Source organism: Lepidothrix coronata, unplaced genomic scaffold (genome assembly GCF_001604755.1).
Source record: "Lepidothrix coronata isolate B3197 unplaced genomic scaffold, Lepidothrix_coronata-1.0 Scaffold119, whole genome shotgun sequence".
Taxonomy (NCBI): Eukaryota; Metazoa; Chordata; class Aves; order Passeriformes; family Pipridae; genus Lepidothrix; species Lepidothrix coronata.
Genome location: NW_016690299.1, coordinates 2,564,011 through 2,583,211, shown reverse-complemented (window position 1 = coordinate 2,583,211; position 19,201 = coordinate 2,564,011). Strand labels below are relative to the sequence as shown.

Here is a 19,201-nt window from a genome sequence, read left to right as displayed (position 1 = left end):
GGGCCGGTACCGGCCCCTGCAGTGCCACGGCAGCACCGGGCACTGCTGGTGCGTGGACGCTGCCGGGCAGGAGATCGCCGGCACACGGACGGCGCCCGGCACCACCCCGCCTCGCTGCGGGGGCCCAGGTCAGTGCCCGGGGGGGCATCCTCAGCGTGGAGGGGGCACCCAGCAAGGAAAGGGGGGACTCAGGGCTGTGTCAAAGCCCTGAGCCCCCCGAGCTCGCACATGGGGGGTGACTGTGGCCTTTTCCCCCCCCTATTCCAGAGCCCACAGAGCGGCCGCCCAGCATGTGCGAGCGCTGGCGGCAGAGCCTGCTGGAGCACTACGGGGGCAGCCCCCGCGGCGACCAGTACGTGCCCCAGTGCGACCCCCAGGGACACTTCACCCCGCTGCAGTGCCACGGGGACAGCGGGTACTGCTGGTGTGTGGACGAGAGCGGCAGGGAGATCCAGGGAACGCGCTCGGAGCCCGGCACCGCCCCGCCATGTAAGAGCTGAGCGCCCCAAAGTGGCCCTTGCTCCCTCCTGCTCGCTCCTGCTCGGGTGTGGAGCTGAGCCGTCTCCCCCTGAGCCATCTCTCCCTCCCTGTTCCCGCTGTTCCCGTGCCAGGTCTCCCCAGCGTCGCGCCGCCCACCGTCCGGCCCTCGCCCCGGCCCGACGTGTCCCCACCGACCACGGGGACCTTCCTGCTCTACGCTCAGGGACAGCAAATTGGATACCTCCCGCTCAACGGGACGAGGCTGCAGAAGGAGGCGGCCAAGACCCTGCTCTCCCTGCATGTACGATATCCCTGGGGATGGGGGCGGGGTGTGGGAATACCGGAGGGAGTTTGGGAAAGGCTGGTGCTGCCGCTCTGTTTCACACCTCCCTGGACCACTTGTCTGAGCTGTGATGGTTTGGGGGGGTCATCTCTTGAAGGTTGATGTTGTTTCGTGGGGACGTTGGCTGTGCTGACTTTGTGCTGAGGTGGAATTTTTGACAAGGGCCTGAAGTGACTGGACAAGGGGAATGGGTTCACACTGACAGAGCAGGGTTAGATGGGATATTGGGAAGGAATTCCTGGCTGTGAGGGTGGTGAAGCCCTGGCACAGGTTTCCCAGAGAAGCTGTGGCTGCCCCATCCCTGGCAGTGTCCAAGGCCAGGCTGGATGGGGCTTGGAGCAACCTGGTGTGGTGGAAGGTGTCTCTGCCCATGGCAGGGGGTGCAACAAGATGGTCTTTAAAGTCCCTTCTAACCCAAGCCATTCTGGGATTCTGTGGAGGAGGAGTGTTCTCACCTCTCCCTCCACTCATCCCAGCAGAGGGGCAGGTCAGTGACAGGTCCCAGATCTGGGACTGCCCACAAAGAGAAGGATCCTGGGTGCTTCCAGAGCTCCCCAAAGTAGGTCATGGCCCTGGGCTTCCAGCTGCACGGCTCTACTGCAGCCTTGCCTTTTCCCTTCCTCGGACTCCTCTTGGAATGTGGCCATGTGCATCTCCAGCCAGGCCAGACCAAGGGGGAGGAACACTGAAAGCTGGGCCACGACCCTCCCTATACCCCAGGGAATTAAACACTTTGCCAAGTATTCCCTCTCCCCATCCTGAAGGTCGTTCCTGGGGCTGGCTTTGCTCTTGGAGCAGCCTCGCCTCGAGGCAAAGGGTTCGGATCCATCTGGCTGTGGGTGTGTGCCTGCACCAGCTGGCCTAAAATCCTCTGCTGCAGGATTCCACTGGGAGGGTGCAGTAGGGACCCGTTGGAGTTGGTTTGTGCTGGAAAAAATGGGATTTGAGTGTCATTGCCTATTGCTGCATCCTGCAGTGTGTGCCAGGCAGCTCCCACTGCCAGCTGGTGGGATAAGGATGCTCAGTGAGCCTCCTGGCAGGATTTCACCCCGTGTCCCTCTCCCAACCTTGCCAGGGCTCCATCGTGGTGGGGATTGACTATGACTGCCGGGAGAAGATGATCTACTGGACGGATGTGGCCGGACGGACCATCAGCCGGGTGAGCCTGGAGCCAGGGGCCGAGCCAGAGACCATCATCAACTCAGGTGTGTCCCCGTCCCTCTGACACCCGCCCCAAAGCCACATCAGCAGGTCACAGATCCAGGACTGTCCTGCTTTGGGCTCCTCCATCCGCGCTCCCATTCCCCGGTGTCGGGTCAGGAGGGCCGTGGGGGGCTCTGAGGGATCCCGGAGCAGCACTTCCCGAGCCGCTGAGCGTGGCCTTCCCCCAGCAGGACTCATCAGCCCCGAGGGCCTGGCTGTGGACCACCTGCGCCGGGCCATGTTCTGGACCGACAGCGGGCTGGACAGGATCGAGAGGGCGCGGCTGGACGGCTCCGAGCGGCGCGTGCTCTTCGACACCGAGCTCGTCAACCCCCGCGCCATCGCCGTGGACCCCGTCCGAGGGTGAGCGGCGGCAATTCCAGAGGGATTTGGACGCCAGGTGCGAGGGTCGAACAGATGCGGCCGCGCCGAGGCCCCATCCTGACCCTGGGAGCGGCTCTGCTGCGCCGCACACCCCGCAGGAGGGGTTGGCTCTGTTCCCCGGCCACGCTTTTGTTTGGTAATTCAGGATTTGGCTGAAGCTGCTGTTTCAGTATCAGGACGGACATTATTTTTGAAAGCTCTGAAACACTCCTGGCGTTTGGAAACACTAGCTGTGCCTCCAGGGTGCTGTTGTGATACAAAATGTGCTACTCCTAAGGCTCGCCCTCGTCTGGGAGCTGCAGTTTGGGTCATAAACATGTTTGATATTGCTCTGCTTTGCTTTCAGGGATATTTTCCTAATCAAATAAAGATGTTTCAGGCACTGATAAAGGGAAAACCAGGCCTTGCTCCTGACAAGAACCAAATGAAGGAATAATCTCCCACCACTCCTTACTGTTGTGTGTCCTGTTTGTGCATTATTTCCCAAGAAACCTTTACTGGACGGACTGGAATCGTGAAGCTCCCAAAATTGAAACTTCCACTGTCAATGGAGCCAACAGGAGGGTCCTGGTGCACACAGACATCGGTTTGCCCAATGGCCTGACGTTTGACCCCTTCTCCAAGCTGCTGTGTTGGGCAGATGCAGGTAAGGTGAGCTCCCCTGTTGTGCCAGAGTAGAGTTGGGTTGCATATTGGAAGAAATTTTTTTCATGGAAAGGGTGTTCAGGCATTGGAACAGGCTGGCCAGGGCAGTGGTGGAGTCCCCCGTCCCTGGAGGGATTTAGAAGCCATGTGGATGTGGCACTTGGGGACATGGGGCAGTGGTGGCCTTGGCAGGGCTGGGGGAATGTTGGACTTGATGATCTTGGAGGGCTTTTCCAACCTAAACGATTTTATGATTCTACATCCTTAGGCTTAAAAGCCGTTTCCAAATGTAGTAAATCAGGAAAAGGTTTTTCACCCATAGGGTGGTGGGGCACTGAACAGGCTCCCCAGGGCAGTGGTCACGGCCCCAAGCCTGACAGGGCTCAAGGAGTGTTTAGACAAGGCTCTCAGGCCCATGGTGAGATTTTGGGGGTGTCCTGTGGAGGATCAGGAGTTGAACTTGATGATCCTTGGGACTCCCTTCCAACTCAGCATATTCTATGATCGTATGAAATACAAAGAACGTATTTGCTGGGGTGTCTTTTTGTGGTATGATAAATACCTCGTGTTTGAACAGGCACAAAGCACCTGGAATGCACATTCCCTGATGGCACAGGCCGGCGTGTCATCCAGAACAACCTCAACTACCCCTTCAGCATCATCAGCTACGCCAACCACTTCTACCACACGGACTGGAGACGGTGAGGGGGGAAAAGCCACTCCCTGCGTGGCTGGGAATGCTGAGCTCCCTCCAACAGCTGGGAGCCAGCCTCCATGATTCCCTGAGAGCAGCCTGGAGGGGTTTTGTGCCAGAGGGGGAAAACAAAGGCTGTCCCCAGCCTGCTCCCGAGTCCTGGAGCCTCACCAGAGCTGTCGTGGCTCTCTAGAAAGCTGAACGTGGGTTCAGCAACACCCGCTTGTAAATCTCAGTACAGAGTTGTTTAGACACAGCCTCAGCTCTCTGGGAGGGACAGAAATAGTGGTTTGTTTTTTTTTTTTTTAAACTAAAACTTGGCCCAAGTCTCCAAATCTAGATTAGGGCAAAGCAGAGATTCTGTCCTCAGCCGTTCCCTCTGCCCCGACACCCAAAGGCCTCGGCACCAGGAACTCGCCTCTGTTCCCACTCCAGCTGGAAGCTCTCAAAACTCCCATCAAATCTTAGATTACAACAAACACTTAAGTGCTTGCCACGCTTGGAGGAGACTCTCAGGGAGATAATCTCTCCTTGGAAGGCTCTTTCTGTGGCTGCATCAGCGGAGAGAAATGCACTGAATGAGCTGGAGGGAGCTTTTATGGGGCAGATTTCTTTCCACTTGTCCTGCAGGTGTTCAGACCAGTCTTTTTAGCTGCCTCTGTTCTTAAATGCACATGGAGGGGAGGGGGAAAAACCAAGTTTTATAGATGAATAAAGCACTTCTCCCCCTTTTTTCCCCAGGGATGGGGTGATAGCTGTAAATAAAGACACCGGCTCCTTCACCGATGAGTATCTTCCAGAGCAGCGATCCCACCTCTATGGAATAACAGCAGTTTATCCCTACTGCCCTGGAGGTAAAACCCACCCCAAAACCCATCCCCTTGTGACTCTCTGATGGCTGCTTGACACACTAAAACTACCCTTTTCCCCCTGCAGCGAGGAAATAGTAACTCCCAGTTTCAAGGAATCAACAATCTTTGCACCCAGAAGAACTTCAGACCCAGAAAACTGTCACTGCATGAAAGGAGGGAAAAGCCCTCAGCCAAGGCCAACCAAGCAACCTGCTTTCCTGCAAAAAGTATTTTTTTTTATGGTTATACCTCAAGACTTTACTACTGTATTTTTTTACCAAGTGGAAAACATTGATATATTACCAAAAAAAAAAAAATGGTCCTGGGCATCTCAGGCCATTACTCAAACTCTTGCTTAATGCAAGAAGGTTTAAAATGTAGCTTTTTTTTCTTTTTTAATCAAATGTTTTATTTTAATGGAAGAAGAATGGATTAATTTTTAACGGTTTTGACAATCTGACCAACAGGTGCTTTTATCCCAAAAATAAAATTAAGTGCCTATGGGAAGCTTTGGATGCAGTATCTCACTGGGTCTGAATAACCTACAGCCCTGAAGACAGAGACTGTGTGTGCTCCAAAAAAGGTGCAGAACAGGGATGTGACGTGGCAAAGGCATTGAAGATTTTCCAGAAGATGATTCTGTGTTCTCACCACTGCCTCAATGCATGTCTTTTAGTATTTATATTAGAAGAATATGCTAGAATTGATCTGTTCATGCTTGTTGGTTCTTCCAAGTGCCTTCATAGACCTACCCAGTGTAGACCAATACATGTTCAGAAATACCCAGTTACCTTGTAATGCTTCACTTTTTCTAGGTTACTTCAATAATTGAATAAAGAGGTTGGTTTAAGTTTCCCTTTGGATTTAGTTTTTTAAATATTTCAGGGGGGAAGCAGCAAGCAAGCCAGGAGCAAGCTGTTCACAGGGCAGGACCTCAGCAAAAAAGGGTTTTATGTAACGCTCCCCTCTCGACACGAAGCCAAACACAACTGAAAACGAGAAAAAGAGGGGAAAAAAGTCTTATTTGCCAACTCAGAGCTAACCAGAACAATTTGTCTGTTTTCCCCAATCTCATTTATTTAAAGAAAAAAAAAAATGACAATTCATTAGAAGTCAGAATTCAATTTCCTGTTTTCTTTCCAAACAGTGAAACAATCCCGTTTCAAGCCGCATGCTGGAGTACGGGGCTGGACGTGGTTCCTACTTGCACTAAGCACACACACAGGGCTGAAAGCCTTTATCCCTTCATCTCCCAACTTTCCCCAGTCTGTGGTCAGTCTTGGGATCAGCGATAATGGCCTGGACAGCAACAATGGCTTCGTTAATCTTGGTCTGCAGCTCCCGGAGCTCCTCTATGTGCAGCAGGCGGAGGATCTGGGCAGCCTCGTTGATAACAGCATCTGGGGAGGGGCAGGAAGAGAAACTTTCATTCCATCCATCATTTTTAGCTCACAGGAAGGACTTAAGAAGAGCTTAATTGGAGCTGGTGGTTGTGGTTTCCAGGCTGGCGATAGGAAACAACTTTCCCTGCTGCTACAGAGGGATGGGGTGTCCTCCAAAACCTCACCCAGCCCTCAAAAATCCAGGGCTGGGTCAGAGAATCAGAGAATCACAGACTGGTGTGGGTTGGAAGGGACCTTAAGGATCATCTCATTCCAACCCTCTGCCATGGCCAGGGACACCTCCCAGTGGAAAGTTGGTATGAAACATTCCAAGCAGCGATTTAGGTGGCGTGGAGCCAGACTAGTGGAGTCCCAGGTCACCTGGTCATTCCTTATAAATAACCCATCAGGCCACGCCAACTTGAGCTGCCTCCATTAGGTTTTAGGTAAATCAGGCAGCTAAAATCCCTGGAAGCAGCACAGATGTCCTCTGCTGGTAGCAGCAGGATTTACAAACAGCAGGATGCATTCCTTCCTTCCTTCCGCTGGGAAACGTGGCTGCCATGAAAAGCTGTTATTTAAACATAACTCTGAAACAACATCTTCCCCAGCTCAGATTTAGGCTTTTCTGTTCCAAACCCAAATGCTCAGGAGTGCTCATAAATAACCAGCTGGGAGGGAGGAATTCTTTCCACTCCAGGGTTTTTTTTTTTACTGGACACATCAGCTACATATTTGACAGTAATAGGCTCTGTGGCTGTTTAAAAGTCACATTAGGAGAAGTGCTCACCTCCCGTGTCAAATCCAAGAATGTGCTTTTCCAGAGCAACAGGCAGACCCTTGGAAAGGAAAAAAAACGTGTTCAAATGCAGTTAAAAATGTATGTTTGGTAAATAAAAGCAAGTAATGCAGCAGGTAACTCTGGAGGAGAAGACACGAGTTTTGCTTGTGTGTGTTTGATTACACAAGTCTCTGTCCTGAAACACCAAACCCAGAGTTTTATTACAGGAAAATCTGCCTGGTTAATAATCCCCTGAGCTGTCAAGCAAACCCCATTGGACACACACTGCCTGCATTCAATCCTTAAAAGGCCAACACCAGGACTGGGAGAGAACACCCAATCCAGCAGCATCGCTCCCCAGGCGAACAAAAACCCTGCACAAACTGGGCTTTCTTAGAAACTTCTGCCTTTAAACAGCTGCCAGGTTTTAAGCACTGGATGATTCAAAAGAGCTGCAAAAATGCTCTGCAGTAAGAGTTTCTCGAGCTCACAACTTCCAGCAACATCCCCCAAAGCATTTGCTCAAGTGTTAAGCTCAGGAATAAACTAAACATTCAATTTTCTAAACACTTGCTCTATTAAAACACTCCAAGGCAGAGTTTATTAGTGGTCATTTACAAGCATTGCTCTGTTTCCTTTACCCTCTCCAGCTGCAGAGGAGCAGTCACGCTAAATAATTACTCACCATGTCTCAAAATGCACTTAAAATTAGACTTAAACATTGCAAATCTCAGAATTCCCTTTTGCTGCCTCAGTAATCTTTTTTCAGCATTTGCCAAATGTTTTGCATTTGGCACGACAAAAACATTAAAGCTCAGTACCACCAGTTTCTGCAGTGATGGGGTTGTAAAGCTTCCAAATGGTGAGGATTTCATTTGAAGGCTTTTATACACGTGTAAAAAAAAAAGGATCTGAGTTGATCAAAATACACATTAAATACAAAATGGTGACTGCAACTCATTACTTACCCCATTTTCAAAAAGTGGTTCTTTTCCATGGCTTTTATAGGCAAATATATGTATTTTTAAGATTGCAGTCGAACATCTCCACTGTTAAAACTGGTGATAAAAATGCCCCTAATGCCACTTCAAACAGATTCTAGCAATATATCAGACTTCCTACATGTATTTTTAAAGAAATTAGGCTTATACTTGAGGCTGCAAAGAGCTTCCTGCCACCCTGGTGTGTTTTTTGGTGTTTTTTTTTTTTTTTTCCAGTCAGTTCTTTGTGGATGAATTTCCCCAAGGCCACTGCAGGTTCCTCCAACACTGAGTGTCACCTTCACCTGGTAGCACAGCATTCCTTACCCTGCCTCCTTCCCACACTCCCTGTGTTTGCTGCTTTTTGGGAGGTGGGAGCTGCCTTTGGAATCCCCTCACCCACACCACAAGTATAACAAACACATCCTCCGTTGCACAGCAGCTTCAAGCACATCAGGGACTACACAGACCATTTTCAACCTCATTCCCCAAAAATTTAATTTATAAATGCTGCACAAAACACTTGCAATGGGCCTGACCACCACGGACAACACCCCTGTAGCAGGAAGTATTAAAAATAAAACCAAATTCCCTGGGAGTGGGAGGAAAAAAGAGTGTTCAGATTTCACAGCAGGGGGAAAAAATACCCACTTTGTCGTGCTTTCAAACATATCCCCAGGGAGCATCCCTAAAGTGATCCTGAAGGGCATCTGTTGTATTTGAACCTACTTGGGATACACTCACCAGGGGAGAAAAACCCAAGATAAAAGGTTGTCAGCATAAATCTGACTCCTGTCAGTATAAATCTGAACTCACTGAATTGCCAGCCATCCAAAGTATAACCTAAAAATTATATCTTACCTTGCAAATATCTTGCAATATCTGACCTTGACCACCCAACAAGATAAATCTCATTTTTACTGGGTACATTTAAACCTCAACCACAGCAGTTTGTTTCCTCAGCACCACCCTCACCCCCATCCTTCAGTCAGAGAACATCTCTCCACCTATTTTACCTTTTCCCACTCTATCTTGATCTCGCCAAGAAGGCAACTGGTGATATTTTGGGTATCAAGCTGTCTGCCACGAGCAGCCACAGCTTTTATTATTTATAACCTGTTTCTGAACACACAAAAGTGTCACTGGCCAGTGTTTTGGCCATTAGCAAACCGGTCAAAATCAGCAGCAGAGCTCTAATTTTCCTTCCTTTTTATCCTGCAACCCTCTGCTTTGAAGATATTTTCCCCACTCCCCTGACACATCATGATGTTGATGATCTCTGCTGGCACAGACAAAGCTGTTTTCCTGCCTCTATCCCCCTGCTTTTTCTCCACCTCCCTTGAAATTCAGCATTCCTAAGGAGGATATGCTCCCAGTAATATTTATCACAGTCAGTGGCATCTCAACCTGAGACCTATCAAAGATGAGCAACTCCTTGTCAGGAAAAAAATTTCCCAGTTCCTCAAGGAAAATCCCATCTTGATCCCTGTGTGTCAGCTTTGCAGCTATGAAAACAACAACTAAAAGCTGGGTTTTATTATTATTATAGAACCTAAAATGAAGACAAGTCTCAGCTGCTTTCACATTTTTCTGCTCTTTTAACAGTTTTGTGGATATACAAGCCCAAAGCTTTGATTTACTCTTCCAAGGCTTCTGGCAATTACTGCAACTCAGAGCACCTGTGGTTCCCTGTTGGAAAACATCCTCGGCAGTGTGATGATAATAAATAAATCATGGACTGTTGTGAGCAGCTGCCAGGAAAGATGAAGGGATTTGGGCTCTTTGAGTGGATCCAGTCACTTTATCAGGGGCTCTCGTGCTCGAACACCTGATACACCTGCAGGGCAGGTGAGGCCTTTCCCAGCTGTGTGCAAACTCAGTGCCAGCAGCTGCTGTGCCAAATGCCAGAGAGATGAGCAGGAGAAGTGGAATGCTGAAAAAATGGCAAGCTGAAAAACCCCCTGGAACACCTTCCCAACAGAGGTTACAAAAGAATTCTGCAAAATCCGAGTTTAAGGGCGGAAGTTTCCTTCACCATCTCTTTTTTTGGGGAAGAGAGGAGGGAGGAGTTGGATGACCAACATCCCATGCCCCAAACATGAGGTGTATGCACAAAACAAAACACTCCACACAAGGAATGTTTCAACCTGTTTGCACGGCCAGTGCTGCTGATTCCAAGGAAAAGCTGGGCCATACATTTCTTCTCAGACTTGCTGCACTGAACAGTCAGGGTAATGCTCTGGAAAATAACTAAGGGAAAAGCTATCCCATGATACATCACACAGATATGTTTGTATCCAACTGAAACCAAAAGAGCTTTGCCTACCACCCTCCACAATCCTCTGGGTGTGTTGGGACCGGGGTGGTGAGGATAAAGGAAGCTTCCACCACCCTCCTAAAGGAAGTGTTGATACAGAATTGGCTTTGCCTGAGGGGACAGACATTTATCATCATTAATTGATATGGAATAATTAACCCTGGACACATGGAATGTGCATACAAACCTCCTTGGACTGACTGGCCTTGGCGATGGCGTCCTGCGTCAAACGCTCCTGAACCAAAATGCGAATTGCCTGGGAAAGACATGGAAAGGTGAGAGGAAATAATTCATGCCTTGGTGCATTTCTCAGTAATTCCAAGGGAAAAGGAGCCAAAGTTATAACTCAGCATAACCTCGAACCCAGTTTTGTGACAATTTTTTCTGGAGAACTCTTTCAGACCTCAAACCTTTTCATTTCACTTCACTCCTGGTGTCTCACGCGGGTGGTGTGAAGCAGCTTAACCAGAACAGACAAGGACATTAATTCCACGTGAGTTATTTCAGCCACTCCTGGGCCAGAAACTGCAAAGTACAAGGAACAGCCCAAAAAAGCTCATGATTTTTAGCCTGGAGAAAAGGAGGCTCAGGAGGGACCTTCTCACTCTACAACTCCCTGACAGGAGGGTGGAGCCGGGGCAGGGGCGGGGGGTTGGGACCTTTTCTACTGGTAAAAAAACACAAGACAAGAGGAAATGGCCTCAATTTGCACCAGGGGAGGTTAAAATTGGATATTAGGAAAAATCTCTTCCCCAAAAGGGTTGTCCAGCCCTGGCACAGCTGCCCAGGGCAGTGGTGGAGTCCCCATCCCTGGAGGGATTTCAAAGCCGTGTGGATGTGGCACTTGGGGACATGGGGCAGTGGTGGCCTTGGCAGTGCTGGGAGAACAGTTGGACACAACAATTTAAAGGCCTTTTCCAACCTAAACGAGCTGATCACAATCCCAAAAGCAGCAGCACCACTTTTCTTTTTCTGTGATCTCACACCTTAAACGCTGCAGCAACGCAGATTCTTCAGGAAGGAATTCCTGCTTCAGGATGGAATTCCTGCTAACAGCACCTCCTAGTAGGTGCTGGACCACCTTCCATATGCAGAGAAACCCGGAGCAAGGCCATCCACCCAGGTTTTAAAAGAGACTGAGAGCAGAGAGGAGTTAATTTTAGACTCAGGAACAAGAACAGCCTCGACTTTGACAATCCTGCTGCTCATCCGTTCTCCCTGGCTCCAGCACATGGGATGAAATCCTATCGGAGCCATCAGTTACTGATCCTTTCCAGCTCTAAATGCCTCTAAGAATAACTGCAGGAATACCATGCAGGCAGACTTCCACAGGAAAGAAGAACTGGGTCTGTCAAACACATTCCTCAGACTTTCCCTGATGAGCAGCCAAACGTGGCAGAAGCAGCTTTACCACTTCATGTTTCTCCCCCAGGATTTCTCCCAGGTTTGGTCATGATTAAAGCTGAGCTGATCCTAGAAAGTTCCCACAAAATACTTCTAGAAATCTTTCTAACTGAAGAGAATAGCCTGGACAGAAGAATGATTTGATGAGGATTTTACCAGTAAATTCCAGCAGTGAAACCAGACCTTGTGAAAGAGAATTCCGAGTGCCTTTTGCCTTAGAACACGGATATCCAACTGTGTTACCCAGATGCTTCCTGATCAACCTGCCAGATTTAAATTAATAAAATGGGATTCCAAATATCTCTGCTCGCTCTGGGCCAGATGTCTGTGGTGTGCCTGCACCCTTTGGCTCTCCCTAAGCATCCTCTCCTGAGTGTCCAAGCTTTAACAGGGATCATAAATTCCCTCCGTGTGCACTGAAAACCTGCTTATTGTGGTGTAGAATGAAGAGTTGCACTGACACCTTCTAAGATCATCAAACCAGCACTGCTGTTGCTCATGTAACATGGATTTTCATTGCAGGGATTTACTCTCACTGTAACTAACAGCAAGAAAATTCAGGCTGGTTTTGTCCAGCCATATCTGTCCAAAAAAAGCAAGCCTAGAAATGTAGGAACAGTGACAGAAATGGAGGAACAGTGACAGAAATGGAGGAACAGTGACAGAAATGGAGAAACAGTGACAGAAATGGAGAAACAGTGACAGAAATGGAGAAACAGTGACATAATTGTAAATGTATTTATGCAAAAAGCACATTCTATCTCTTCCAGCTGCCAGGAGCAAATTTGATGGACCCAGTAAAGTTTGCCAGCCCTGGACAATCCTGCAAGAAGAAGTGAAGGAATTCTGTCTGGAAAGAGCTGAGCTCATGCTGCAGATCCTCAACATCACCATTCCCAGCGTCTCCTCTCTCTACCTCATATCCCTTTTCACTGATTTTTGTAGGATTTTAGGTTGGTTTTTTTTGGTAGGGGTTTGATGTAAGATCTCCACTGCTCTTTAAAGATTGATGAAGGGTTCAAGGGTTATTTTATCTTCCCAAAAAAGGAGGATACCATACTGGAGAGACTGAGAAAGAATGGATGGGATAACTGCAGGCTGAGAACTCCTTAAGAAACCAGGCTACCAGGATAACCCTCTTTCAGTAGACCTGTTACAGACTTACACACACTAAACAAACTCCAATACTCCCGGTGTTTAGTTTCTCCAAAATAAGTTTGGCAAATATCACAACTACTGTCATGAATGGAACTTTAGTTTGTTTTTTTTTCAGTGAAATGCTTTTATTTTGGTGCCAAAGAAAACTCAGCTTATTTCCATATTTATGGCACGATCAAGTAGGAACTCGGGATTGCTACGGTCTCATAAATAAATGTATTTAAAAAATACAGTATGGGATTGACCCCAAATCTACTGAGTTCCACCAGTAAAGCCCCAAATTTTCCTAAAGGCATAAAAAATACGCTTTAGAAAATTAATTATCCTATTTAATGAGTTTAAAAGCCATAATTAGTTGTCAAAACTAAACTGACTCCAGTAATGACAAGGAATAAACAGTCCAAGATAAGGAGGAGGAAACTTTTAACTGTGGGTCTCCCTTGGATGTTTGTTTTAAAACACCCTCTGCATCATTAGCTCCTATATTTTCAAGTTTCTCTGAATTTCTAGCACTGGAATACAACCTTCTCCTTTGAGCATGTTCCTCAAGGAACTCTGCTCCAACTGAACTGTTTACCAAGGTAATTACCCCTGCATTAATTTCCAGGCTTTATGTTCTTCCCTGCTTGAAAAGACACAGAGGATAAGGGTTTTTTTTCCCATTTGAGCCTAAAAATTCATATTTATCAGTAACTCTGCACCTCAAGCTATTAAACACATACCAGGCACTGGGGAAAAGAAGGAAGAAAGGAGGTGGGAAAAGTGGGAAACTCACCTTGAGCATCACCAAATAATCATCGTGGCGCTGGATCTGAAGCAGATTAGCCAAAGCCATCACTCCAGCCTTGAAATCAGGATTATTCACTGGAAAATAACCATTATCATTAAAAATATATGTTACTTTAACTGATTCCAGAAGATAAAATTGGCTTCCTGACTCCATGGTATTGGATTGCTGTTAGGGATGGGCAAGGGCAATTCATCACCATCCCTGGAAGTGTTCAGAGCACAGGTGGATGTGGCACTTGGGGACATTATTTAGTGGTGAACATGGCAGTGCTGGGTTAATGGTTGGACTTCATGATCTTAGAGGGCTTTTCCAACCTCAGCAATTCCATGATTCCAAGGGCATGGATACACAGCAGAGAGGAACCACTTAACCTGGCTGCAGAACAATCAGCACTGGGCTTCACAACCAGGTAAAGGCTTTGAAAATAAAGCAAGTTACATGCAGGTGTTTATTTTATGTCTACCTACATATAAAAATACAACATAATATTTATAAATATAAGATATAATTACAAATATTCACATCTACTGTACAGATATTTATTTTACACACTTTTATCACTGTAGGGCAGAACTGTGCCCGCTGGGTGAGGGCAGCACCAATTCCCAGCTGCCTTTTTGTAGGAGGAGGAATGGGAAAAGACATGGGGATAATTTTACAGCTATTTTCCACCACTTCCACTTTTAGTGAGAAAAAAACCCAAAATTATTATGACAAGAACAGTTGGGGAAGACTGAACCAACACATTACACCTGACAGTATGGAAGTAACCAGCGTGCAGTCATGATTCCTTGGATTTTTTAAAAATTTTTTAAGGTATTTTGCTATTCCTCCCTCACCCACAGTAAGTATTTATGATTTACAGAACTCTCTGCAAAGCTGTCAAGGTAAACACCCTTCAGCTGCTCCTTCACTGACAATAAGAGCCCTCTCTAATTATTCATATCTGGGCACCTCGTTCTGCCGGGAAAGGTTCTCCCTGTTGCCCTTCTTTTTCCCAACAGGAGAAGCTCACATCCATATGGAATTCACGTGGAGCAGTTCCTCTTTAACAGGAGCACAGAAACAACTCTAACTCCCAAACCACTGTTCACAGAGAGGCACTTCCAGCAGGTGTAAAATACACGAGCTCTGCACTCCTGAAGCTTTAAGCTGGGCTTTAAAAATCTGCATCACGGGATTAAACAACTTCAAAGCTGAAGAACACACAGGCCATGGAACCCATTCCCATCCAGGAGGTTGGTGCACACTCACCATCCAGGTTAATCAGTGGCTCTGCATTTTTGGCTGTATTGTCAGTGTTTTTAGCACCATCAGGGGTAGAATCCTTATATTTATCAGCTGCAAAATTAAGAGACAAACACGAACACCGTTAGAGCCAGTGACAAAAACAACCAGTTCCAAGTTTAGCACCAAGATGGAGTTCGCTATGCCTGGATTTTTTGGGGTGTTTTCATTATCCAAGAGCCTTCTGAGCCTATAAACTGGTATTTTGGAGCTCCCTACTAATGTTCCCAAAGGCTGAGAACCAGAGTGCAGGTATTTATATCCCATCCTTGTGTTGGGCAGAGCTCAGCCCTGCAGGAATCATAATGGAAAACAGCACTTTGGCTGTTATTTTTTTTGCCCCCAGTAATTACATTTGCATCCCCACTCTCACTACAAGGAGATGAAACCGCTGTGACTGTGGAGATTTGACTTTTTCATAACCTTGTCCTAGTTCCCAAGGGTTCCAGATCTACTCCCTGTAAAAGAGGGGTCTAAGAATAACTTATTGGAATAAGTGTAGTACTAAATATAATGCATTTAATACACTTCAGAGTAAGTTCTCATAAAGGCAATCCCACAGGGAGAAGGGGATAAAATATGTACAACGGGGTTTGCTCCATCCAGAAATCAAATAATAAATGCAATTATGCTACTGCAGCCCCAGGGGAGCTGAAAAGAAACAGAGTATGGGACGAAAACAAGCACATGGAATTGTATTTATTTTGTTTAAAGATAGCAAAATATAGTTTTGACATTGTCTGAATTTGATGAATATTTCACAAAAGCACTGTGAATTTGTCTAGGGGAAGGTGCCCCTGCCCATGGCATTTGATGGCAGCTGGCACACCCAACACCTGGGATGACATTCCCTGCCTGTGGGGTGCCAGGCTTGTGACATCACAGCACGTCTGGCGACACGTGGTGGGTGACAAGTGACAACCAGAGCTCAGGCTCTGTGAGCTGGGCCCAGGGTGAGCTGAGCAGAGACCCCAGCAGGATGTTCAGACTCCGTGAGCTGGGCCCAGGCTGAGCTGAGCAGCGATCCCAGCAGGATGCTCCGAGCGGAGCTTCCCCTGCTCCTGACCCTCGGTGTGTCCTGGCTCTTCCCTCGGGACAGCGGCTCTTCCTGCCCTCCCTCCTGGGCCACCCTGGTGTGGGATGTGCCTCCCCCGCTGCTGGAGCAGAAGGGCAGTGCCAGGAGGGGCATCACCACCCCACAGGTGGTTTTTTGGAGCACCTCAGCCCTGTGCCTGCTGCTCCTGGGGTATTACCTTGGGCGCCTCCTTGCCAGGAAAGCCAGGAGACCCTGGAGAAAGGTGAGGGAACGGCAGGAGGATGGTCTGGGAGCCCATGGGGTGTAGGAAGGTCCTCCTCAGCCCTTTACCAGCCCCAGGAGGCAGAGGTGGGGCTCAGCCACCATGGGGGAAACGAGGACAGGCTGAGCATCCCTGCCCACAGCAGGGGGTTGGAACAAAATGGTCTTTAAGGCGCCTTCCAACCCAAACCATTCCATGATTCCAGCACAAGCTGTGCCTGGGGCAGCCCAGCCAGGCTTGAGTCTCCCTCCAGGAGAGGCCAAGCCCATCATCCACAGTAGTCTCGGCCCCCTGAGGCCCCTCTGCCCTTGCCATCACAAGGTTCCCTGCCCTGTGCCTTCCAGGTGAGACCCTCAGAGATCACCTGCCGGGACGGTTCCTGCTGCAAGTCCTACTGGCTGATGCGCCGGCTCAAGGAAGATCCCGAGCTGATGAAGCGCTTCCGGAAGCACCTGAGCAACTGCAGGACATTTGCCATGGACAAAATTCAGGTCAGGAGGAACCTGGCCCGGCTGGAGATGCCCCTGCCCAGGGCACGGGTTTGGCCTAGAGGGTCTTTACAGGTTCCTTCCGATTTACAGGTTCCTTTCAACCCAAACGGCTCTGTGACCCCCCGGGCAAGAGAACAAGAAAAAGTGGGAAAACTTGGAAGAGGAGACGACAGACATTCCCAGCTCCAGCAGGGTTCTCGGGAAGGCAGAACACTGCAGGGGTCGGAATGAGTTGTGCTGTCCCTGTGCTTTGGGTCACCTTGAACAATAAACGTTTTAGATGCAACTGTGTCCAAGGTAAAAATAGCATGGAATGGATGCTCCAAGGAAGGGTACATTCCCTACAGAGGGAAGTGACACTGCACAGGGACACTGCAAAGTCCCTCTGAACCAAAGGGAAATCATATCCATGCCAACTGTTCAGGCTTTTCCACAGAAAAAGCAGGAAACAAGAAGACTTGCACCAGCAGTTAAAAAAAAATAAAAAATTGGACCCTCCTGCACTGCCCATGAGCAACATTATTCCAGTAATTAGTCCCACAGGATTAAGTGAGGCTGCTCTCCCATTCCCAGTTAAACACACCCAAATGCCTGCACAGACCACCATAAAATTTTATTTCCTTAGGTAAGATATAAAGGGCCTCCAGAAGAGCTAGAGAGACTTTGGACAAGGACCTGGAGTGACAGGAAAAGGGGGAATGGCTTCCCACTGACACAGGGCAGGATGAGATGGGATATTGGGAAGGAATTCTTCCCTGTGAGGGTGGGGAGGCCCTGGCACAGGTTGCCCAAAGAAGCTGTGGCTGCCCCAGGATCCATGGAAGTGTTCCAGGCCAGGTTGGACGGGGCTTGGGGGTAGAACGAGATGGGCTTTAAGGTCCTTTCCAACCCAAACCATTCTGGGATTCCATGAAAATAAAGAGAAACCCCCATTTCCCACCCATTTTGAACCATTAAATCCATTCCCTCATACCATTGTCTCCATACTCCAGCCTAACAGCCAAGCCAAGAAGCCAATCCACTGTCTCTTGTCGTTCCTGTATTTTGAAGGGACAGTTCACGTCCTTCATGTACTGAGGAGCAAAGAGAAGAGAAAACAAACGGATGTTATTGACCTGTGTGAATTAACCTGGAGCACAGAACTGTTGTGGGAACAGTCACTCTCCCACAGGCCTGACAGGTAGAAGACATTAATTAACAAGAAGCATCATTGTGGAATTCCTGCTGTGGCATCTGATCCATCCAAGAGATATTGGAGTGTCCCAATCCACCCCTAACTTTGAGTCTGACTTTTATTAAAAAGGAGGTGCCACTGCTAAATGTTATTTATTGCCAGGCTGCACCCAGAGAAACCAACACACCCCTTCTTTGCTCTCTGCTCATGTTACAGAGCAACTGGAGCATGGGAAAGGGGAACAAATGGCAGCAAAAGCTTCCCACCTGGAGCAGGAAGGAGGAATGAGGCTGCCTAAGGCTTCCACAATGCTGAAACCAGAGGATTCCCAGGGGCAGCAGAAGTAATTCTCCCTTTTTTAGGGATTGTGTACAACGAGAGAAGACAGAAAGTGGCTGACATTCTGTCTCTGCTCTTCTCAGCCCAGAACACAGGATCCAGCCCAGGCTGCTGCCAAGACTCCCAAAGCCCAGGACATTCTGTTGTGTCCCTCTGCTGCCAGTAATTCCAACAACATCTACATTCATCTATAGAATATTGGAATGATTTAGGATCCCCCTGCAAAGCCTGAGCACTGCAACTCCTGGGCAGTGAGCACAGCACGTGATTCCAGGGGGAAAAAAAAGTGGGATGAACGGGCTCTGAGCATTACAGAGCAGCACTTTCAGCTCTTTGCTGGGCTGTTTGGAAAAAAAAAAGGGAAATGGGAAGCAAGAGGAAAAGCTCGACAGCCTTGTGGTGACTCAGAATGTCAGGAGCACAGAGGAGATCACCCATGCACGATGGCTTTGTGCCAGCCATGGAAAGCCACCCATCTGGAATGCCACGAGGTGCAGAGCTGTAGCTTTCTTCCACATGCTGGCACAGCCTAATCCACTTTCCTTTTGGTACATGGGAATCATTAATGCAGAAAAGAAGCTGCTTATTTGCAGTCAACCTTCCTTCTGCTTCAAGAGCTGAGTCAAATCAGGCAAAAAAAAAAGGGATCAGGGTGGATACTCCACCTCTTGTACAAGCTGAGTGCAAACCTTGTACAAAATTCTCCCATCTTAATAACTCCCCCAGTTTGGCCTCAAGAATACATTTAAATTCCTAGAAATATAAGAGTTCACTGACAGGACAAATATTCAGAGTCATTTCCATTCAACAACTGCAGCAGCTGTTTAACATCATTTACACCAACACTTGAAAGTGTGTTTGGAACAAGGAAATACCTTCTCAAAGGATTTGGGCCACTCATCACTGTGGATGTTCCTCAAATTCCCTCGGTCTTCAATCTTGTAGTGTCTGATTTTCTGGTCTTCCAGCCAGACAATAAAGTTCCTGAATTCTGTTTCATCTGTTGGGAGAGGGAAACAAAGCAGGAATTAACCAGTAGCTTAAAGGCAGAAACAAGACTTTATTTTTTTTTATGGTAAAAGCACTCGAGGGCATCAGTATTTGTATGAATTGGATCAAAACTTAAAGTATATATATATTTCTATCTAACACTAAAATCATGTATCCCCTGACCAATAACCAACCCTGAGTGGTTTCCAT

The 19,201-nt window shown here is 48.0% G+C and overlaps 2 protein-coding genes across 2 annotated transcripts in view; one reads left to right on the top strand and one right to left on the bottom strand.

The window, feature by feature from the left end:
• NID2 (nidogen 2) overlaps window positions 1-5,456 on the top strand; it is a 16,183-nt gene extending 10,727 nt beyond the window's left edge. Inside the window, exons 14-22 of the mRNA XM_017825443.1 lie at window positions 6-128; window positions 268-489; window positions 612-781; window positions 1,899-2,028; window positions 2,218-2,389; window positions 2,899-3,056; window positions 3,633-3,756; window positions 4,491-4,603; window positions 4,686-5,456. Of these exons, the coding sequence (XP_017680932.1) occupies window positions 6-128; window positions 268-489; window positions 612-781; window positions 1,899-2,028; window positions 2,218-2,389; window positions 2,899-3,056; window positions 3,633-3,756; window positions 4,491-4,603; window positions 4,686-4,696 (1,223 nt within the window). The 3' untranslated portion in view covers window positions 4,697-5,456. The remainder of the gene's footprint in view (window positions 1-5; window positions 129-267; window positions 490-611; window positions 782-1,898; window positions 2,029-2,217; window positions 2,390-2,898; window positions 3,057-3,632; window positions 3,757-4,490; window positions 4,604-4,685) is intronic.
• Window positions 5,457-5,639: 183 nt separating this feature from the next.
• Window positions 5,640-19,201, bottom strand: CUNH14orf166 (chromosome unknown C14orf166 homolog). Its single transcript, XM_017825441.1, has 8 exons — window positions 19,186-19,201; window positions 18,877-19,001; window positions 17,462-17,561; window positions 14,667-14,753; window positions 13,398-13,486; window positions 10,248-10,316; window positions 6,773-6,821; window positions 5,640-6,000 (listed from the first exon to the last, which is right to left on the bottom strand). The coding sequence occupies exons 1-8, from the start codon at window positions 19,199-19,201 to the stop codon at window positions 5,846-5,848; spliced, it is 690 nt and encodes a 229-aa protein (XP_017680930.1). The 3' UTR covers window positions 5,640-5,845.